Source organism: Salvia hispanica, chromosome 3, assembly GCF_029641045.1.
Source record: "Salvia hispanica isolate PSC_SH4W2 chromosome 3, Shi_PSC_v1, whole genome shotgun sequence".
NCBI classification, from domain to species: Eukaryota; Viridiplantae; Streptophyta; class Magnoliopsida; order Lamiales; family Lamiaceae; genus Salvia; species Salvia hispanica.
This window is the reverse complement of record NC_142694.1, coordinates 14,212,152-14,235,124: the sequence shown is the minus strand read 5'-3', so window position 1 is coordinate 14,235,124 and position 22,973 is coordinate 14,212,152. Positions and strand designations below refer to the sequence as shown.

General features: G+C 37.8%; 4 protein-coding genes across 6 annotated transcripts; 3 read left to right on the top strand and 1 right to left on the bottom strand.

Annotated features, from left to right (window-relative positions):
* The first annotated feature begins 754 nt into the window (after positions 1-754).
* PARP2 (poly(ADP-ribose) polymerase) lies at positions 755-7,683 on the top strand. 3 transcript variants are annotated; one of them, XM_048110146.2, is made up of 21 exons: positions 755-961; positions 1,076-1,343; positions 1,532-1,732; positions 2,020-2,208; positions 2,461-2,661; positions 2,948-3,060; positions 3,148-3,229; positions 3,420-3,655; positions 3,915-4,041; positions 4,405-4,460; positions 4,904-4,977; positions 5,125-5,171; positions 5,332-5,381; positions 5,559-5,621; positions 6,020-6,097; positions 6,254-6,364; positions 6,455-6,530; positions 6,619-6,761; positions 6,931-7,004; positions 7,200-7,305; positions 7,412-7,683. In XM_048110146.2, the coding sequence occupies exons 1-21, from the start codon at positions 875-877 to the stop codon at positions 7,499-7,501; spliced, it is 2,472 nt and encodes an 823-aa protein (XP_047966103.2). In that variant the 5' UTR covers positions 755-874; the 3' UTR covers positions 7,502-7,683. The 3 variants fall into 3 exon arrangements, with proteins under 3 accessions (XP_047966103.2, XP_088922856.1, XP_047966104.2); XM_089066730.1 differs by lacking the exons at positions 755-961; positions 1,076-1,343; positions 1,532-1,732 and adding an exon at positions 1,845-1,945; XM_048110147.2 differs by lacking the exons at positions 755-961; positions 1,076-1,343; positions 1,532-1,732 and adding an exon at positions 1,873-1,917.
* Positions 7,684-8,001: 318 nt separating this feature from the next.
* On the top strand, positions 8,002-9,702 carry LOC125214900 (mediator of RNA polymerase II transcription subunit-like protein). The gene is made up of 4 exons (XM_048116116.2): positions 8,002-8,201; positions 8,726-8,942; positions 9,161-9,273; positions 9,345-9,702. The coding sequence occupies exons 2-4, from the start codon at positions 8,765-8,767 to the stop codon at positions 9,477-9,479; spliced, it is 426 nt and encodes a 141-aa protein (XP_047972073.1). The 5' UTR covers positions 8,002-8,201; positions 8,726-8,764; the 3' UTR covers positions 9,480-9,702.
* A 125-nt stretch (positions 9,703-9,827) lies between these two features.
* On the bottom strand, positions 9,828-13,158 carry LOC125214899 (U1 small nuclear ribonucleoprotein A-like). The gene is made up of 5 exons (XM_048116115.2): positions 12,924-13,158; positions 12,651-12,823; positions 11,521-11,614; positions 10,600-10,688; positions 9,828-10,340 (listed from the first exon to the last, which is right to left on the bottom strand). The coding sequence occupies exons 1-5, from the start codon at positions 13,039-13,041 to the stop codon at positions 10,053-10,055; spliced, it is 762 nt and encodes a 253-aa protein (XP_047972072.1). The 5' UTR covers positions 13,042-13,158; the 3' UTR covers positions 9,828-10,052.
* Positions 13,159-15,193: 2,035 nt separating this feature from the next.
* BIO1 (adenosylmethionine-8-amino-7-oxononanoate transaminase) lies at positions 15,194-21,728 on the top strand. Its single transcript, XM_048118113.2, has 14 exons — positions 15,194-16,010; positions 16,394-16,564; positions 16,715-16,976; positions 17,157-17,231; positions 17,932-18,052; positions 18,701-18,846; positions 19,352-19,446; positions 19,681-19,796; positions 19,901-20,047; positions 20,223-20,356; positions 20,433-20,564; positions 20,753-20,887; positions 21,040-21,152; positions 21,272-21,728. Exons 1-14 carry the CDS (start codon positions 15,268-15,270, stop codon positions 21,471-21,473), a joined length of 2,592 nt encoding a protein of 863 aa, XP_047974070.1. The 5' UTR covers positions 15,194-15,267; the 3' UTR covers positions 21,474-21,728.
* Positions 21,729-22,973: the final 1,245 nt, after the last annotated feature.

The following is a 22,973-nucleotide window of genomic DNA, read 5'->3' as shown; positions in this document are numbered from 1 at the left end:
CTGCTCGCAAGGATGTGGAGAGAGCGTTCGGGGTTCTCCAAGCTCGATGGAACATTATCAAAGCCCCGGCTCGAGACATCATGTATACGTGCATAATCTTGCACAACATGATTGTCGCCGACGAAGGACCTGAGGCGGGAAATTGGTTCGACCCTGAAACCCCGGGAAGCTCAACCGCAAGTAGTCCGCCTCGAACGGGAGTGCATCCGTCTTTGCAAGAGCGGTTGTCTATTCGGGCAAGGACATGTAATTCTACCACCCACGCCCAACTCCAGGATCTAATGGATCACATTTGGACAAAATTTGGCAACCGTTAGATGATCGTCACTAGAGAACTCCTTCTTCTGCTTTTTTGCCTCCATTTTTTTTATCTGAGTTTAAGTGTGCAATTTGTAATTTCTAGTTTTTTAATTATGTCTTTTTTATTTTTTTAGGTATTTAAATTATAATTTTATTTTATTTATAATGAAGTGTGTTTTTTATTAATTGAATTTGTTGGAATTAAAAATAAAAAATGAAATTGAATGAATAGTTAAGAGATGGAGGGATGCAGGTGCTGTCTTTTAGTTAAGAGATGAGCTGAAAAGTACAGTGGGCCTATGAATAATGAAGAGATGAGACGAAGAGACGGATAAGAGATAACATTGCGGATGACCTAAAGAAGTCCACAAAATTAACCCAAACGCAATGAAAATGATTTTATTCAACGGAGTAAGTAAATCGATGAAGAAGCACCAAGAAATCGTGCCTCGCACTTACATTTCAACACCTCCTTCTCTAGTAAGCTTCTCAATTTTAAAAGCCTAGTTTAATTACCTCCAATTTAAAAAGCCCTCCAACTTCTCACTCCGCAAATTCTCTCTCTAACAAAACAATGGCAACCAAGGATCTCACAGTGGACGAACTCCGCGACGAGCTGGCCAAGCGCGGCCTTAGCACTGCTGGAGTAAAATCTACGCTGGTAATTCCAATTGATGTTTAGCTTTCTTTTTTCTTCTTCAATTAGGATTTTATAAGCGATGATTTTACTCTGAAACTAGTACTAGTATTTTCTAATTGCCTTTTGGAATTGGAGGCTCGGAGACTCGAAGCTGCAATTAGAGACGAGAGAGATAAACCGGAGGACGCAAAAAGTCGGAAAAGGCAGAGGGATGGTGAAGCCAATGATGCTGATTCGGAAGCGCCGGGGAAGCGGAAGGCCATTGATGAGCTGCTTAGTATGACTGTCAAGCAGCTTCGCGAAGAGGCCTCGAATCGAGGAGTTTCTGCTGCTGGAACTAAGCAAGTGCTGCTCGAGAGGCTTTCTGCCGCTGACGACAAAAATGCAAGTGGTGATTCTCAAGGTAATTGAATAAAACCTGCATTGTTACATGTGGCTTTGTTTGTTGTGTGGTACAATACTAGGAAGAGATGCAGCTCTCACATGTAGTAGTCGTTACTTTTGCTGCACTCAGCATGTACGTGTCAATGCTTGAAAGTAAATTCAACTATATTGAAAAATTAATTCGATTTTTATTGGATTTTTTTGCAGTGGATGAGGAAAGCGAGGAAGAGAATGTGGACTTCAGTGCACCACAGAAGGGCAAGTACATTGATGAGCTACGTAGCATGACTGTAAAGCAACTTCGAGAAGAGGCCTCAACTCGAGGAATTTCTGCTGCTGGAACTAAGCAAGAGCTGCTGGAGAGGCTTTCTGCCTCTGATGACAAGAATGCAAGTGACAATGATCAGAGTAATAGACACTCCTGCCACTGTTTTATTAATTATGTTGGATTAGTTTGTAGTGTGGCATGGTGTGGTTTGACCACCCTAACTTATAAGGTATAAAATGGTCAACTTGACAGGGACGCAGCTATTCAACCTTAGTTTATGGTGATGTATGCAGTACACCACCAGCCAGAGATGCAGCTATAACATGTAGCAGTTATTTTGATGTAGTCAGCGTGTATGTGCCATTGCTTGAAAATAAATTTGACAATATTGAAAACTAATTTCCATTTTAATATGATCCTTTTGCAGTGGAGGAGGACAATGGGGAGGATAATGTGGACTCCAGTGCACCACCAAAAGTGAAGGTCATTGATGACCTGCATAGCATGACTGTGAAGCAGCTACGTGAAGAGGCCTCAGCTCGAGGAATTTCGGCTGCTGGAACTAAGCACAAGTTGCTGGAGAGGCTTTCTGCTGCCGACAGCAAGAATGCAAGTGGTACTGCTCAGGGTTATTGAATCACCCCTTGCCATTCTAATAATTTTCGGATTAGTTCTTAGTGTAGCATTTGGATGTAGGTTATCCTAACCTGTATGATGGAAATGGAAAAACTTAGCCATGTATGAAGCTACTCTAACCTTAGTTTATGGAGGTGTATGTGGTATCGCATGTAGTAGTTACTTCGATGCAGTCATCATTGGTTGACATTTTTAAAAATTAATTTTGATTTTTATGGGATCTTTTCTGCAGTGGATGAGGAAAACAAGGAGGAGAATGTGGACTCAAATGGACCACAAGATGCCAACGTCATTGATGAGCTGCAAAAAATGAATATAAAACAGCTTCGAGAGGAGGCTGCCAAAAGAGGAATTTCTGCTAGTGGCACGAAGAAAGAGCTTCTAGACAGGCTTTGCACTCACAATGACAATGTGGAACGTGACAATGATCTAGGTACAAATCATTTTGTTTTTATTTGGAAAAATTATTTTTGCACAATGCCACTGTCAATTTTAGGTAGGCTGATCAAACTTGAAACATATTCATCAGCAACTAGTGAATTTCGTTACACATGTAGCTGTTCTATGTAAATATGCGTTAAATACGTTCTGTACAAGAATTAATGTAGAACATACTCTCAATGGGTATTATTGGCCTTCTACTACCATCTCATATCACTCAAGCCACATTTGCGACAAACCTGAAACTTGCTTCTGCTATTATTTGGTGTATCCATCAGTGAAAGAGGAAGCCAAGGAGGAGAAAATTGTCACAACTGTGAAGAAAGGTTCTGCTGTTATGGACAAATGCTTGCCTGACAATATTAAGGCTCAGTATCATGTCCTTCAAGTAGTAAGTCATTTCAATGGTGTTTTCAGCAAACAAAGAAAAAGACAAGTAGTGTTTTATTCGGTATTCACCTTTTGTTTTCTCATGCAGGGTGATGAAATTTATGATGCCATGTTGAATCAGACAAATCTTGGGCAGAATAATAATAAATTCTTTGTCATCCAAGTTCTAGGTACGCCTGAACTCCTATCATTCAGTAGTTGAGTTCATTCACCTAAAACTGAAGTAGTTAATTGGATAAACATCTAATTATGTGTAATTTAGAATCAACAAATGCATTGATGCATACAGTCAATTTTATTGATTAAAATATACATGTTTCAAACTATTTTGCTTATATTGTCATGAACTCTCAATTGCAGAATCGGATGACAGTGGCAGATTCATGGTATATTTCAGATGGGGAAGAGTAGGGGTGAAAGGTCAAACCAAGTTGAATGGGCCCTACACCTCACGGCAATCCGCTATCACTGAGTTTGAGAAAAAATTCTATGACAAGACGCGTAATTGTTGGTGTGATAGGATAAATTTTGTTAGTCATCCACGCAGCTATACTTGGTTGGAAATGGACTACAGTGAATCAAGAAATGAACCACCAGTGAGTTGTTTGATTCAAATTTTCTGTTTTTGCCTTTTGTTTTGAGGAATTGGTATCTTCATAATATATGGACTTATACTATGCATTGCATGAAATAATGGATCAACCTGAGTCGTAATTTATTTACACAAAAGCAGATAATGTACATAAATATTTTAGCTACACAAAAGGTGAAACACATTTTCCCATTTGTTATGCATGTAGCAGTTGAATTGTTTACAAGAATTGGGCAGCTAAATAATTGAGAGATTATTTTTAGGCTCAAACAGAAAAAGCACCTATAAGGACGCTGAGGCCTGAAGAATCAAAGGTGGAACCTCGAATTGCCAAGTTCATCTCACTTATTTGCAATATGAGCATGATGCAGCAACAAATGATGGAGATAGGTTAGTTTGTTTGGTTGGTGTTAATATATAATTTACTTTATTATGGCAAATGATGCATCTTTTATGCTTCCTCAGGCTTTATCTTTTTCTCTGAGTCATTTTTCCCATGTTTACTTGATTGTACTGTAGTGATGTGCTCTTGTTATTATGCTTTAATTTGTTCTGACATACTCACCAAAGGTTATGCTGTTGAGTTAGAAGCTATTAATGTTCTCTTCCTCAAAAGCTTTTATTGGATATTTCTGGTGAAAATGTGTTTGGTCGTGGAATAGTAAAGGTTGCAGAGATTACATAAATTTCTGGTGAAAATGTGTTTTAGCATTTCCGGAAATTACATAAATTTATTATTTTATGCGGTAATAGGTTACAATGCTGAAAAACTACCATTGGGAAAATTGAGCGAGGCAACCATTTCAAAGGTGAGATATATCTATTTCTCAGAAATGTGTACTCTAGTTCGCATAGTTTATGAATTGAAACTTATAGACATGCTGTAACTAAGCAATTAAGCAAGCAAAGTCACACAATATGTTCTAGCAATAAAGTGAGTGAAGCTATTGGAGGTCGCTCATTCTTGGTTGATTGTTTCTTTTGGGCTTCTAGTCTGCCTTCTTCTAAATAGGCAGCATTTGAATTTTGTATATTGTCATCCTTTTCCAGCATTGCTTGGGACTTTGAAAGTTCTGCTAGACCTCAACTAGTTAGCTTAATCTACAATGGATACTCAATTTTCTTTTGTCTGAGCTCTTTGTCTTGCCCTACTCAGATATTATTAATGAGATAACATAAGTAGAGATATATAAGACCTCTTTATCAACTATTGGGTAACATTTTTCCTTTTGTCTTCATTTTATCAATGCAGGGTTATGGTGTTCTGAAAAGGATTGCTGATGTGATTGGTCAGGCTGATAGGAAGTCACTTGAGCAATTGAGCGGGTACTATATCTGCTGTCTGATGGAATTGAGTTTATGATTTGTATGAGGGTTGCATGATGGATGCAATTTGGTAACTGCATGTTTGTTGAAAGGCTTGATTTGGAGCAAGCTTTGATTTCACATTAATTTATATTCTATCACTTGCAGGGAATTCTATACTGTAATTCCTCATGACTTTGGTTTCAAAAAAACAAGTAAGTTTCTTCGACTGTTCAAGAAACCCACTTCAAGGCTTTGCTGACTGACTTGATTTTACTAATCTGGAAAATTTCTTATATTTATTTCTTCTTTCATTGAAACTTTCTGATATTTGATTCTAAATTACATTCTGGCTGTATATTAATATGATGACAGGTCTGTTCATCATTGATACCCCTCAAAAGCTAAAGATGAAATTACAAATGGTGATTCTTTTTCTTGTATATCCCTCATAAGTTTTGAGATTCAGTTTACTAACTATATGGCCTGGTGAGCCTGGAAATACAATGCAGTAGTGTACTATGTTAGTGAAACTAGAACGGAATTTAGACTCTCAAATTTGAGTTGCAATTTAAGAAAACTGTTTCCTTCTGATAAAATAGGTTGAAGCACTTGGTGAAATTGAGGTTGCAATGAAGTTAATTGAGGATGGTACTGATATGGAGGTATATCATGTATATCTGTTATTCTAGTTTCTCTGTAATTTTCTTGAATTGGCTTCTTTTTTACCTCACGTTAACAGTATATGTCAATCTCGGCTTCTTGTCATTGCACTTAAGAATGAGATTGTAATGTTGTTATTAGTGCCTAGACCATATCTGATTTTACTGTTATATTATTTTATTTCCCTGGCTGATCATAAATCACTTGTTTGTTTATTTGATTGTGTGATTATCTGATTCAGAATTTACTGGCTTTTGGTTTTTCTACCTCACACTAATAGTATATGTCGTTCTCTTAATTTTTATTGAGAGGTTCATAGAACTAAACCTGTTTCATGCAGTGTACATATCCTGCATTATGGTTTAAATCTTTTGATCATTTGCTAGCTTTTGGCTTTTAGGACCCTCTGTATTCTCAGTATAAGCGGCTCCATTGTGAACTCTTGCCCCTTGAAGTTCACTCCGAGGAGCATTCCATGGTAACTTGGCCTCTTTTGTTTCGGGTGCTGGTTTCAGTTTTAATAGTTCTGAAAAACTTATTGACATTGACATGCAATCTTTCCAGAATCCAGATTTAAATTTTTGCCTAGCTCTCCCTTTGTTAAACCAAATCATGAACTATTTTTATGTATCAGATTGAGAGATACACAAAGAACACTCATGCAAAGACACATTCAAGTTATGATGTCAATATCATTCAAATATTTAAGGTGTCAAGAGAGGGCGAATCCAAACAATTTGAAAAGGCGAGCCTTGCATTTTTCGGTGGAATATTTATTGTCTTCAAATTATTTGTTATTCAATAATGACCAGCACTTCCATATTATGATTGGCAGTTTACATCGACAAAAAACAGAATGCTTCTGTGGCATGGATCACGTCTCACAAACTGGATGGGGATTTTGTCACAAGGTTATTTATTTTCATTATCATTAATTTTCAGGATGGGGATACTCAAGCAACATGTATTTAGATATCTCACCTGAAATAAATATGCCAGGTTTGCGCATTGCTCCACCAGAAGCGCCGTCCACTGGTTACATGTTTGGAAAAGGCGTCTACTTTGCAGACATGTTCTCAAAAAGTGCTAGTTACTGCTGTTCAAGTAAAGCTGCTTCTACTGGCGTGCTGCTTCTGTGCGAGGTAATTTACCTTACTATGCTTGTGTCTCTGCATTAATGCTTTTTCTCTATTTTTTCGATGCAGGTAGAATACTGCTTATGATCTCCTCCTTTATACCTCTCAGCAACACATTATTTATGAATATAGGATTTAAAATGTGTCTGCTTCTTATGGCACGTATTACTTCCAGGTTGCATTAGGCGACATGGCTGAGCTGCAATGGGCTAACTTTAATGCTGACCAGTTGCCACCTGGAAAACTTAGGTATGTTCGTATGATATGTAGATAGATAGTGCCTTGACTTACTGTTGCATCCGTGTTATGGTAGCTTATATATTTTGCAAACAAGCAGTCTTGTGCCAAACTGCACCAGTACAATCAAACACTAACAAAACCAGGAATAAGCTACCAGCTAATCACATTCTCTCTTATTTTGAATCTTTGATCAAATTTTCATAGCACAAAAGGAGTTGGCTCGACTGCCCCAGATATTTCAGAGGCACGGACACTTGAAGATGGTGTTATCGTTCCTATGGGAAAACCAAAAGAGCAATCGGGCTCCAAGGTCACGATCCACCTATACTATATGCACATTTATACGAATCATAATTCGCCATGTCTTCTTCCTTATAACCTTACAAGCTGAATTACCTTTGGTTTTTGCATTACAGGGCAGTTTGCTGTATAATGAATATATAGTATACAATGTGGAGCAAATTAGGATGCGTTATCTTGTGCAGGTGAACTTCAACTTCAAGTGAGAGTTTTTTTGGCGACTAGTGAAATTGGTAGTTTTTGCTACTTTATTTTGTATTTGAAATTAGCAGATTGTTGTATAATTAGTTCATTTTCTAGTAAATAATAGTAGTACTGGTATTTAGTGTGGTTAGGTAACGCTTAATTCCCAGCTCAAAAAGTTGAATTTTGGGAATTCATGTTAAAATTGTGTATGTTTTACAATATGAATGATACTTGTTTTTCTTGCCATACAAAATTAGTCCATCAAAACGTTCGTAGTAGAGAGAAATGATGGTATGATTTGTCATAATGATTATTGAGTCCGATAAAACTAAAATTGAAAAACTATATGGCTATAATAATTCGTCATAAGGTTTAATTGAGTCCAATAAATTAAATAAAAAATTACTCCTATGACTCTATGATTAGCCATAACGAGAGGAGTATATTGGTAATTTAATACTAGCAAGTAAATCAAATCGAGAACTATTTTTGAAAGAAATGCGTCAAAATTAAAATGGGCAGAATTGAATCAGCAACGCTAATCATGTTTAATTCGACAAACGGATTTTAACTATGCTCCTCAGAAGCTGCCTCACACGATCTTGAGCCAATAAAGCTAAAAGCTTCTACGCTCTACTTCAGAAGAAACTGCCTCTCTCTCTTTCCTTCTCTCCTCACGCAAATACATGTGGCCTTAGGAATTTCGGAGATATTGATTAGGTATGTGATTTTGAAACTTCTTAACTTTCATATACACACGCATCTATATGTATGCTAATAATGTTGGAGGTACCTTTAAACAAAAATATCAGCATATTTACGATATTCCTCCACTGAAATTGACAGTTCCATGACATGCTAGGATTCCGAATTTGTGCGTTTTGCTGTGGGGTTTCAGTTTCGTCTTTTTAAATTTTGTAATTGTTCTATCAAAATTTTGGTACCGCACACCAGGTGTTTGTTGATTTGTCTGCGATCATGTTGTTTCTCTGTTACCTGCTTTCAAACTTAATTGTCTTCTGTTTGGGGTATATCGCATTAGTCTGATGTCCTGGAGAGATTATTGCGTTTTTAAATTAAGGTTAAGCTGGTCTGCGATAGAATTAGAACCTCCTAGTTTGGCAAATCCAAATTAAAACCACATTTGATCTTAAAGAAGGAATAGCGACAGTCACACTCGAGCTAGCAATTGCATTGTGTTCTGTTCATCCTAAAATTTAATTTTTAATCTAGGCTGCCTTCAGTTTTCAGCCTGTTTGGAAGGGTAATCTTTAAGGGTTGATATGGCTGAAAGACCGCCATTCGAACCTCAGCACGGGACTGATCCACAATTGCAGTCTACTCCTCCTCCAAAGGAAGACATGATCTCCCATGTGATGGCCTTGGAGGCTGCTCTGTTACCTTGCTTGCCTGCTAGAGAACTTCAAGCAATCGACCGTTCTCCCCATCCTTCTCACCAGAGTGAGTAACAAAATTTCCTATTCTTCATGAACGGTGCCAATCTTGAATATGGATGGACCTCTTTCGATAATGAAAGTCGTCTCTAATAAAACGAATGCTTCCCACATCTTGTTTTGATTCTAGATATTTGCTGACCTTTGAATTAATCTGAAAGTCTTGGTTACCACTTTATACCTTGCTATTCAAAGAAAAAGTAATGTGTCGTCAATTTGTTTTAGTTGATGTTGAGAGGCACGCTAGAGATTTCATGGAGGCAGCCAAAAAGCTTCAGCTCTATTTCATTGGTTTGCAACGAGAGGATCGACCTACCAGAGCAGAAACCCTTCAGAAGGTAAACGTACACAATGCTAATTTCTCTATGGTGCTGATAGTTGTGCATCTAATGGCCCGTATTCATTTCAGGAGATTGCTATGATGGAAGAAGAGGTGAAGGTAATGAATGAGGTTATCAAGAAGCAAGAAAAAATGATTGATGGATGGACGACTGAGTTGAAAGAACAACTACATAAACACAACGTTGAGTTAGAAAGAGTATAATAGGATGACGATGTCTTTTCTGTTAACTGTCACACATATCGTATTTTCCATACTCTGCTATCTTAGTCAAATCAGTATCCAGGACTATCCATTTAGTTAAGGTATTTGTTATTTGTTTATTTGCGTTTGCAAATTACCCATGTAATAGGAATTTGAGATGGCCAAGAAACAGTGGATTCGTGCACTCCTATAAACAGTTTTTTGCTAAATATTTTTAGAGGCATGTCTTTGTGCATATGAGTAAAAAATGCATATTAAGGTATTTACGGTTTTACACTGAAAGGTGTATATGATGGAACGACTTGTAATAGATGTGTTTGCATCAAATATTCAAACCTGTACAAATCCTTTAATGAGAAAGTTGTTTACGACACTATAACTGTATACTGTAGTAATCAGTTATAGAATTCAGGTTGTAGCAGGATCCAATGTATACAGAAAATAATATCACAATACAACAAAACGTGGATTGAACTGTCACTAGAATAACGACAATTGGTCAATCCTCAAGAAGCTACATGGAGAGCCTGGCTCAATCTGAGCGAAAAACAAACCGATCCCCGACGACTTCATCTATTTCTTTGCATAGCTAACCAACATAGGATGGTCATCAGTTATTTTAAATCCCTGAAGCCCCTGCATTGCAACCGTTGCCTGCATCTCATTTTCGTATTCTACGAAAGAAATTCCAGGTTTAGCTTCGATCATCCTAACTTCCTTAAACCCGGGACACTGACTGAAGAGCATTTGCAGCATCACTGAAGTTGTTTGGTGGGGAAGATTTTGAATGAACAAGATGTTATTTGGAGGGGCAGGACCCTCTGGAGCAGCTCTAGCACCCATAAATGGGATCTGGGATAACTGCACCATATAAAGAAGAATAATTAAGAAGCTAAACAAAAAAGTAGGGACGATGATGGGAACTCGAAACAATATTTTCCAGAAATTAAAGGCAAATGGAGATCAACAGAGAGAGTGGTGCATGAAAACAGAAATTAGTTAGTTGGCCCACCCATGGCAAAGGTTGCCAAGGATAATTTTTGGTCACTTGAATGTCAATAGAGGTAAAATGATAAGAATCTTGGAAATAAAGAACGAGTAGCCCTTGCTGAACACTCACAGGAGGGGCTGCACCATAAGCACCAGCATATGCGGGATTTTGACCCGCTGCTGCTTGGTTCGCATCATGCTGATCCTTCTTCTTTCTTCCTGTGATAGAAGCACACAAAGGCCAGAGAAGAATAGTGAGTGTACTAATACAAAAACAAGTACACCAAATAAATGCAGAACAGGCTGGCTGCTATGTAGATCATTAATGAGGGTTCAAACATTATTATCTCGTTTCAATGCCAAATATTCATTTAACTTATACACAATTATATCACTCAATGCCAAATATTCACTTAAACCACAATTTTATCACTCGATGACGCATTTAGTAAAGCAGAAAACTTTAGTATAGTATACATTACAAGAGCCAGCATGACTCTCCTGCCAAAATACTTGCTTTCTGTGAATGGTTACTATAAAAGTATTGACCAAAAGTTCGTTCAAGCGCATCAATGTGTTGTTTAAGTGCATCCATGCATGACACGTCTTCTGCAGATCATCTAGTTATAGTGCTAGTACTTAATCTGGATTCACTTCTATAAACTCTAATTAGTTATCACAAATTTTGCTACTGCAAAGAGTCCTTATCTAGAGGATTAGAAAAAAAGGTTTGTAGCTTGGAGTTGGCTAGTCTAAGTGTCTAACGAACATCATCATAAAGTGTATCAAGTGCAAGAGAAACCTCAATAATCGAAGCCAAAAACTTTTTATTAATATGCACAGATCAATGAGATCATAGTCTGTTAAAAGTGAACACTCAGAACCATTTTTAGGCATTTTATTGGCTTTGAGCCATTATAAATGGGCCAACCCAAACTAGACTCTGAATCATGTAGGGGAGGGACAGAGGAGTAAGAGTATAACAGAAGGCATGATTGGACATCAGATAGCCATTTTTAATATGTCAATGCAACATAAGAAGATTACTTACCTCTGTCATCACTCTTCTTTCTTTTTTCTCGAGGGACAAAAGTGCCGTCTGCCTTTGTTATGACATCAGATTTTGACTTCGCATATTGTATACGCTGAGATAAGCAAAAAGTATATAATTTCGAAGTCAAACACAATGACCGCCGTACTAATCAAAATATTACCATGTTAGTGGAATGTAGCACGCAATGAGTCAGAAATAGGTGAAGATAAGTAGATAACATTGTCAGCACAAACATTATTGTTTTTTACAAACCCACTCTAGTGAGAAAATAATAAGTAGAGAAAGTGAATGTCTGAAGGCCCTAATATTCGTGATCACTGATCATTTTCAGTGTCCGTTAAAGTCTTTAACCTCGTCAGGATATCACGCAAAGAAATACCTAATAGTATAACCTATTTTCAAAAAATAACATAGTAAGTACAAAACAAGATATTGAAAATATTTACTTCCAAAAGCCTTTGTTACAGTCGTCTACATTTCTCTTATTGTTAAATATAGTTCCTTTAATTATCTCATATACCAAGTACCAACTTATCTATAACCTAGAAACTAGGATGCCAGTGCTACTCCAACATGTGCTTCCATGACCATATATTGAAGTACAAAACTAGGATGCCAGTGCTACTCAAACATGTGCTTCCACGACCATATATCCTGTAAACCTTTCAATGTTTTCAGTTCTAATTCATACAAATAGAAACAATTTGCAATGGATCACTAAAATTTCACATTAGATCATCCACCATTATTATGCACATAAATAGGGATAAACTCAGAGATATAAACACATATAGATTATCTAATTGGTTCTGTTTCTTGTTCCAGCCTTCCAGGGGCTCTGGCACTTCGCCTACACAACGAACCTTTACCCATTTAAGCACATACTCGACCTCAAGGTCATAAATAACAAAAATCAAGAATATTAAGAGCACGGAAGTAAAACAGCATATGAATTCCAACTCATTAATGCATGAAGAAAGTCATGTTAACGAATATTAGTACAGTCTAGAAACTAAATACAGCTTACTTTAACTTCATACTACAAATAATGTGGGACACCAGACTGAAATTATAGCAAAAAAATTTCGAAAAAGAAAGATAGTTATATAGAAACTCAGAATTAATACCATGGGCTTGTCGTAGAACGGAAACCCCTGCATTTGACGAAGCGCATTGGAGGCGGAAGAGAGCTCGTCAAAAACAACCCATGCTTGCCCCTTATGCTTTAGGGTTTTGAACGCCAAAACCTCCAGTATTTTCCCGAACTGCGAAAACACCGCGTGCAGCGATTTCTTCAATTCTATCAACATAAGATTAAGGACAGCCGAGGATGAGTCCACCAAAAAACACACAAACTCCTCAAAATGCGAAATTCTCAATACAGCCATCAGAAATAATACCGTCGAGCTTAATTTTCTCGTTCAGATTGTTAATGTAGATCGTCTGATTCACAGCAGTTTCCGAAGCGGCTGGAGGGGGAGGGGGAGCGGGAGCGGGGGCTGGTGGTGCCTCCTCCATGGAACTAGCTTGCTATCTCTTCTCCGGTGACCGAGAAATTCACGGCGGCAACGGTGGATTTCGATTTGCAGATGGAATTGGGGTTTAGAATTTGGGGTTTTAGTTTGTGTGGGCTTATTAGTTGGGCTTTAATTTACCAAAATATTATCCAGATTTAAATATAGTCATCGCGTTTCGTAGCCCATTTGCACCGAAATTTGCAGTTTTTGTGATTTACAATATAGTAACAATTAATCTTCATACATTTTTATCTATAAATACCTCATTATTTGACAACTCATTTTACCATTCCTCTTATTCTATATTCTCTCTCCAAAAATAGTACCCCTAATGTTTTTGATGCTTCGCAAATGAGAACCAAGACTCTAGAAGCTCTATATGCTTTCTACACCTTTTACCGGGCAGCGAGATGGGATCCAAACAATTTCGACTCGTGGAACCGGTGGGAAGGATACGGACTAATAATGGCCCCATAAATGGGTACCCCGGTAGCACACGGCTTCAAAATCAATGTAGTCGGCGATTTACAATCAACACATGCGACTATGAGCTTTCGAATATGGAGCCAATTGATGTAACACTACCATCCCCTTCGGAGGTTGGTTCTGGTTAGCGCGCTGAGGGAAAGGACAAAGTGAAGGAGAAGTTGGCCATGGTTGGGGGAAATCGTGGTTGCTAAGTGCCACATTGACATTTTCGAGGATGAGCATGGCCTTGAGAATAGGATCACCTCAGCAAGCATAGATGTCGGGTTCAAGCAGAGGTGTCCAATATTGATGTGGGGCGGCACTCAAAGATTGGACGACATCCGTCACATGACTTTTAAGATATTTTATGTCGATGAAAAATATAGATTCAAGTACTACGATGTCATTGTTATCATCAATGATCACCCGAAGTTCATGTCAGGTTACGAGTGTGGCCGCCCAAAGAGGACTAAAATCAACACCGACGACAACTACTCCAGCAGCGGGGACGATGCATTACTTAAACCAATATGAAGGAGAGTGTTGATATGACAACATAAAATCGCCCCCATGGGCCAAAAGCTGCCAAAAGAAAGGCTAGGGGGGATGTGCAGTGCGATCGAGCTAGGCCAAGCGGATTACATAGATCCCATTGTGACGGCGACCAATGCGTCAACGACGAAAACGTTGAAGTCCAGAATGAAATTGTGGAAAGAGGTTGAAGATGAGGAAGAGTGGCAAATGCAACGCAACTTAATCCAGATTTTTAGTTATAGTTTTATTTAATCTTGTACTTTTCACTAATGCATTTTTTTTATGTACTCCCCTATCCAACAAAAGATGATCTACTTATCATTTTGTGCTTTTACTTTATGTTATTTTGTCCTTTTATTTGTTTCCTAACTAAAAAGTTACTAGAAAACGTGAAAATGCTAAGTGTTCTAAGTTCTAACTAAGTTTTATTTTGCAATGTTACTTGTGATTGAATATGGAACTTAGAATGGGATTGTCTTATTGCAAGTGTTCTGGCTAAAATAAAAAATGCTAACATAACAGTTCGAAAAAATGAGGCTGAAAATAGGAGGCACTATTATGGAACCTAATCCATACTTGCATATTTTGAGACAAAAATATAGATATGGATTAGGTTTGGTTGACTTTGCCAATGTCTAAGACCTTATAGCCAGTGTGATCAGTATTATTGGATTTTACTTTTTTGTTTCTAAGTAGAGTGTCAAAACTTTTTTTAGTTTCTCATAAATTTTTTTATTAGATTTTATATTTTAGAAATTTTTTCGTTCCACATTAATATTTAAAAATATATATTTTTCTTTTCAATTAAAATACAAAACAATATCCCCATATAATCCTATGTTATCACCCAAGCGTGATACTATAAGAACGGAGAGAATATTTTTTTTTTTATGGAGTAGTAAATTTTGTATTCGTTGGGAGAAAATTAGGTAAGTGGGAATCTACGAAATATGGTCACCTGAATTTATTGACAAATTAAAGACTTATGCGAGGCATTCTACATAATAGTGAAGTGTCATTTCTAAACCTAATTTAAATATTTTATTGAAGTGTCATTTGTTGATTGAATGAAGCTACACCAAATTTTATTGAGTTACGTACAATAAAATACACGTGGGGCTTTGCATAATCACAAACGAAACAATACGAGATTAAAGTACTCAAATCAACTTGAACGTTTAAACCCTTGTCAGCAGCTTCACTCAGTGACCTCAGGCGGAGCTCAATGGCACCCTACATAGCCATCGTCGCCGCTACACTCCGCCGCACTTCATTCAAACACTCCCATTTCCGCCGCCGCTGCCTCCACTCCGCAATAGACTATCCTCTCTCTCACCCAATTTACACAATTTGGGCTTCCAACACCTCCCTCGGCAAAACCCTCGTCTCCGCCGGTCTTTCCATCTCCTTCCTCTCCCCCTCCTCCTCACCGCCATTTCCCAAGCGGCGATTCATCTATCTCAAGCCAATTCAGACCGGCTTTCCTCATGATTCCGACTCAGCCTTCCTCTACAGAAAATTCTGCCAATTTTACGCTTCCAAATCACTCCCGTTTTCGGTTTTCGCTTCCAATTCCGTTTTCAGGGCCTCCATGCCAGCCGCGAATGAAGTTCTAGGGAACGGTTCCGTGGATGATGGTGGTGAGGTTGGTTGTGGATTGAAGAATTTGCATTGGTATGAGGAGAGGAAATTGCAGGGGACTGAGTGCAATGGAGTAGAGCAGTTTCCAGTGTCGGAGGCCGTTTGTAAGACGCTCTATGCCTGGAAAGAGGCGGTTTCGCCTCATTTAGCTGCGGAGAGGGAAGGCGCAATGGTGTCTGATTCTGAGGTTTTGGATTTGTTGAGAAGATGCTTAGAGAATGATACTGTGGGAACTACAGAAGAGGTTGAAGTTATGACTGTGATTGAGACTGCTGGTGGCGTGGCCAGTCCTGGACCGTCTGGATCTCTTCAGTGTGACCTATATCGGTGCGTCACGCGTGTTTGTTTTATCTGCTTGCTGTTAGCATGCAATAGAATCACACGATTCACATTGTATTAGTGGATGTAGACGGTTTAGGTTTTTGAAATTGAACTTGAATAGTTAATGTGCCTAAGAGATGTATTGCTTATATTTTTATCTATTAATTCATCGTATAAGTTGCACTTTTCATCAGAGATGTCAGCAAGGTGCTATATTATATCGAAAAAATCTTAGAATCAACCGCCTTAAGGTATTAGTCGAAGGTGTGATGGAAAACTTGTATGGAGGTGCACAATTAAGATATTTGTTTTGGATAAATGTATGAGAATAATATATGGCACTATCTTACTCTGTTTTGTATGTTGGTGTTTCTTGTTTGTTGAAGCAGCCCTTTCCGCCTCCCCGGCATTCTAGTTGGGGATGGACGATTAGGTGGTATTTCAGGAACTATATCTGCTTACGAAAGTCTAACACTTCGAGGATATGACATTGCTGCCGTTGTTTTTGAAGATCATGGCCTCATGAATGAGGTTCCATTATTATCATATTTCCGAAACCGGTAATGAACTTCTGCTCATTTTTGTTCTTTAAAATGTTCTACTTAGTCAATGAGAAGTTGTATGTAAACTTGCATGCGATAAGTTCTTGTTGTCCATGTTAAAACCATGTCTTGATTTGCATTCTAAAAAGCATTCTTTGCCTTTCTTAGGGTGCCCGTACTAGTGCTTCCATCTATTCCAAAAGACATGTCAGATGACCTGATCTCCTGGTTCGACAAATCTCAGACAGTCTTCACTTCTCTCAAGGAGATAATGCTCTCAACTTTTCTGGAAAGGACCAAGAGATTGCATGAAATGCCAAAGAAATCATGTGATGCCTTCTGGTGGCCATTCACCCAGCACAAGCTTGTATCTGAGGAAAAAGTTACTGTCATAGATTCACGCTGTGGAGAGAACTTTGCTGTTCTCAAGGTTGGTATTTTTATTCTATAAGTATAGTCTTTCGCTTAGAAATAACGTTATTTAGTTTTACAGAGGATGTCTTTAACTTTCATGTGTATCACAACAAAGACATTCTTAATGCATTGCATTCACACGTTAAATATTACAATTGCTGACCAGGCTTACTTTGCTCACATGGATTTGTTTCAGAGTTCTGATATGATTTCTGAACAATTTGATGCTTGTGCAAGTTGGTGGACACAGGGTCCTGATGCTAACTTGCAGGTCAGTTTTCTATTTCTTGTATCTCACCATAAATGGTTATGATGTAATATAAGAATAAAAGATGCCTCTGGACATGTACTTTGGAAAATGTTTTGGCTGTGTCATGCTTTTGACATCTGAGATCCACTGATCATGCTGAGAATTGTTAGTGCTCATGCCGACTTTTTTTTTGCTTGACATTTGGTGTCACATTTGTCCATCTGAAACCATGAGACATTTTTGTATCATATTTATTTGAAGATAACAAAAAGTACTGATCTTGAAACTCTTATGTCATGAAAGCATAGGTCCTCTTCTGAAGATCTTAAACTAAAATTATACTCCCTCCATTCACCACCTATTTGTACCTTTTGACTGGCACGAGTTCTAATAGTTTGGTTGACTTAATTGATAGAAAGTTTTGTGAGTGGGACAAGGGGTCCCCTAGGTAGAATGTAGATTGTGTTGTGAGTGAGTTTTGTGGTGGGCCCAACAATGGCATAAGTATTTTGTAAATAGTGGACAAAGAAGGTTGAAAGCTCAGATCTGATGTACATTACTATTAATGGATGTGGCAATTTTTTTGTGGATGGACCAAGAAGGAAATTGTGACAAATAGGTGGTAAACAGTAAATATAATTTATTTTTGAATCAGTAAAAATTGTGGCATATTTTTGTTGGATCTTCAGCTGCATTACCCCCTGTTTTTAGGCGCTTACAGATTGAACTTGCTAAAGATATGGGCTACACTGCTGCAAGGTATGGGCATGTAATGTTTCCAGAGAATGTATATGAGCCAGCCCTCAAATTAGCTGAGCTTTTGCTTGAAGGCGTAGGAAAAGGCAAGTGCACATTTTGTTGTTTTTCTTGTATATTTTGGGTTTGCACTTTGCACACAGAAAGGCTGTTGGTTCAGTAATATGTTTGCAAGCATGTAACCAGTACTTAATGATGCATTACAACATTCTTCTGCTATGGAGCTCCTTTATTTTGGTGGGGGGCATTTTAAGATTTTGCACAGCTAAATATACGGATAACTGTCAAAATAGAATCACTTTACTTAATTTTGTAGTAAAATATTTTGAACATTTGTACCATCTTGTATTGTGTGTTTCAGTTCAATTCTGAATTCCACTGGTGATAGGGAATTTGGTGTCAATTGCTCATGTTGAAATATAGAGGACAATGATTTGCCTCTCTTTCACACTTCATAGCTCTAGAAAATATAAATGCTTTTACTCGTGTATTTGGAGTTGGACTGCTTCATTTTGGAAGTTAATACATGAATTTTGTCAACGTGCTGTACTGAAATACCATTTACATCCATGATTGGATACTTCCAAGGACTCTGTGATGCTTCATTCTTGTTCATAAATCATATGGTCTGAGTTTTCTATGTGGTGGCATATGTGATGATTTTGTGCTTTGACTTGTGGTTCTACTCGAGAAATTGCATGTTCCTCTGTGCTAACTTAGAGTCATGACCTCAGGATGGGCATCTCGAGTGTACTACTCTGACAATGGGTCTACAGCAGTAGAAATTGCTCTCAAAATGGCATTTCGCAAGTTCTTGTCCAATCATGAAATGCTCCCGGAAAATGTGAGCTCTGATGATGGAAATTACAGGGATCTCAAGGTGAGTCCGACCACTAATAATACTTCCTCCGTCCATAAGAGTATGCTCACTCTTTATGGTCACGAGTTTAACAAAGTTGGTTAATGTTGATTTTGAGTGGAGAAAGGGTCCCACTTGTTGTTGTTAAAAGAAAAGGGGTGTGGGGATAGTTTCTAATAATTGAATGAGCACACTCTTGTGGGACAGAGGAAGTATATATTGCTCAATCCGATCTAGTTATCTCTCTCTCTCTCTCTACCGAAAATCATTTTATGACCAAGTGTGTATGTTTTTACGTAGTTGTGTTTAATGTTTATTTTTGCTCTTCCCATTTGGTGGTGAGTGAGTTCAGTGTCCAGCTTCCTTTTGTGTGAATCAATCATCAGCATTTCCTCGAGATGCTTTGTGGTTGGGTTATGTGCTTAATGAAATGAAACATACATGGACATTACTAATTTCAGTTAAATAATTTCTACTGACCTGCATTTGGAAGTATAATCTGGACTTTATGTTTGCAATGGACTAGGTTTTAGCTCTTAGAGGATCGTATCATGGTGATACTTTAGGTGCTATGGAAGCCCAGGCACCTTCTTCGTATACTGGTTTTCTCCAGCAACCCTGGTATGGTGTTTTTAATGTAAACATGCACATGGTATTTTATTTCTATGCATGTTGTTTCTTTCTAGTTTGCTATGACATACTTCTCAATCCAATTTCATAGCTATCCTTTCCCTGTCGAATCTTATTCTGCTTTACCTAATCTTTTTCCAATCCACATTGGAATTCTGTAGCATCCATTCGGTACATATCATGTCGAATTTTGTTTTCTAATAGTAGATCACGGATTTTTGTCAGGTATACTGGAAGGGGTCTCTTTCTAGATCCACCAACAGTTGCTCTGTATAGTGGCACATGGAAAGTTTCCCTCCCTCAGAAGATGCAGTCAGTGATATCCGGTCGTGAAAGCCTGTGTAAGTGAAGCAGTTCAGTGCTGTATAACCAATCACTCATTTTATAAGAGTTCTCTCTCTTCCATTTTATTCTTCTTCTAGGTAATTCTTGTTTACTTTTGTAGCTTTCAGTTCACGTGATGAAATTTTCAAGAGAAGCCGAGATGGTTCAGGTCTTGCAAGCCTTTACACTTCCTCCATATTACAAGAGTTGGAATTGCTCTCAGATAGTAGCGCGCTTTCCCACATTGGAGCATTGATAGTTGAACCAGGCAAGAGACTACTTCAAAAATAACAAAATATTTCCTGTCAGAACATGAATGTGGAAACTAGTACGCCTTTGATATGAAGTCTGTTAATCTAGCCTCTCTGATTGTGTGCACTCCTACGTGTTGATCTTGTAAGAAGTTAGCAAGATTCATAAGCTTTTAAACACAATAATTACAGTTGTACAGGGTGCCGGTGGGATGCAAATGATTGATCCATTGTATCAGCGCACACTTGTTATGGAATGCAAACGTCGAAAAATTCCAGTGATATTTGATGAGGTCTTCACAGGATTCTGGCGCCTTGGAAGAGAGGTCAGTTGGCAAACTTATTCTGTACATTCTTACTTTCAGTTAGCATTTTATGCAAGTGGGTCAACAATTCTTGCAGACTGCAGCTGAAATGCTCTATTGCGAGCCGGACATTTCCTGTTTTGCAAAGCTGATGACCGGTGGCATCATACCCTTGGCTGCTACATTAGCTTCTGAGGATACCTTTGAAGCATTTACTGGAGATTCTAAGGTAGTTATGCATCATCTAGTCAACAAACATATGTTGGTAATGTTTTTTTTTTTTTCTTTTTCTTTTTCTTTTTCTGGGTATTCATCAGAAGCTGGTGCAAGAAAACTTTACTTCCGTATAAATCTATTGTTACTGACAAATAGGTTAGTTACTGAATGGACACTCCCAAATGTTACCTTTAATTTCAGCTCAAGGCACTTCTGCATGGGCATTCATATTCTGCACATGCCATGGGGTGTGCGGCTGCAGTTAAATCTATCCAATGGTTTAAGGACTGTAACACGAACATTAATCTGATACCCGAGTCAAGATTGCTTCAGGAGGTAACTAGCAGTTTCCATCAATAAAACTTTGATTATACAGTACATGATGTTTGCTTCACAACCCGAGAGACCCTCTCTTCCATTTTACACCTGGACCATACTCACCGGCATTTCTAGGCTACTCCATCCCTGATAATGCTTTCCCTCCACAGGTGTGGGATGCGGAACTAGTGGTGCGTATCTCATTGCTTCCGGCTGTTCATAGAGTGGTATCGCTGGGGACGCTCTGCGCCATTGAAATTCAAGCCGAAGGCTCCAATGCTGGGTATTTACTCTCTTCGCCTGCACTACTACTCCACTGCAGATTTTAAGCCACTTCTCTCGAAACTTGTAACGTTATCGACTCTGTTTTAAAAAAGAAATCTGTGGGGTGCATGATTTCAGGTATGCTTCAACGTATGCATCTTCGCTCCTGCAGATGCTCCGAGCAGACGGCATATACATGCGGCCACTGGGTAATGTTGCCTACCTTATGTGCGGCCCTTGTACGCCTCGGGACACGTGCCGCCACCTCCTTGACAAAGTATACTCTAGAATTCACGAGTTCGGCCAACAAAAAGAAGATCATCAGGCCTCTGCAGCGTGAGTGTGTTAGTTTGTTGATGTTTTTTTTTTTTTTTGCCAAAAGCATGGATACCAATGTTTTGACTTCCAGATTCATTGTTTTGGACCTATATCTTCGAGGTCCCAATTTTTTATGTATCAGTAGGTAGCATTTAGGAAAATGTTTTGATTAAGTAGTAGTAATACTGTACTCATGTACTGCCTGGGAGCTTAGTTGAAAGTATTTATAACTCCACTCTCCAGCAATCATAATTCCAGAGTTAGGGTCGTTGAAAAATCCAGGATTACTTTTTAACAAGTATTATTGATTGTTTTGGGAACACATTAAATTTTAATAATCCTTTAAAATAAAGCTGTTAAAGTATATATTCCCTCTTTCCCAGTATAGACGGTCCACCAAAATGAGTTGTAGTATTTTTCATCTCTCTTATATTATATTCTCTCTTTATTTAATTATTTAAATATTACTAGTATTTTTTTATAAATTCTCATGCTAAAAAATATGTCTCATTTACGACGGTATGGAGGAGTATATGGAAGGGTAGGTGCAAGTTTGTGATTGTTGGGGAAGCGGCGCCGCAGATTCTAAAATGTAAATCAGTGTGTAATGACAGACACCTTGGAATATTTAGTTGTATGCAGCAGCCAGCATGCCTACACTACTTAAATACTACTATTGTACATACATTTTCAAATCTTTCCACTTTTCTCTTTTTCATAAAGATACATTTAATTGATCGTCTCGGTACTCTCACACATTTGCATAAATTACCTACTCAATACAAAGTTAATAAATAAATTTAAAAAATAAAATAATACTGCAACTGTTTTATGGAATTAGCATTACATTGAGTATATCGTTTTCCCCAAAAGATCGAGCTTACCTCATGTCAGTTCAATATTCTCATGAACCTGAATCTTGGATACTCCAAAGCCTCCAATCATTCTTGCTGAGTATATCGCGTTGTAGATGAAGAAGCACATTGTGCTTACACCATTATAAGTGTCAAAGCACTAAGAAGTTCTCCCTCCATCCACAAACAAGAGTCGCATTTTTTTTTTTAATTTTAAGAAATATTAAAAAAATTGGATGGAATGAATTAGTGAAATGTGAGCCTATATACCATTTATATTAAAAATGAACGGAACTTCTATTTTGATTATAGAAACTCGAAGTTGTAAGCCATTCAAGTGTATAAAAAGTTCAAAGAAGTAAAGAGTAAAGACAGAACATTTATAAAAAAAAATAAGCTGGATAAATATTGCAATTTGTAAATTGAGACCGAACATATACTCCCAGTGACGGAACCAGGAATTTAAATAAGCTGGGGCTAAAATTTTTAAAAATTATAACAATAGTAAATTATTTAATTTCATAAATAACAACATTACGATTTTAAAAAGTACTTAAATAATACTCCTTCCGTCAGCACTCATTTTGAAAAAATGATACTGTAATAAATAATTAAAGTAGAGAAAAAGTAAAATAACATAGATAATAATATAGAGGAACTCTTTTATA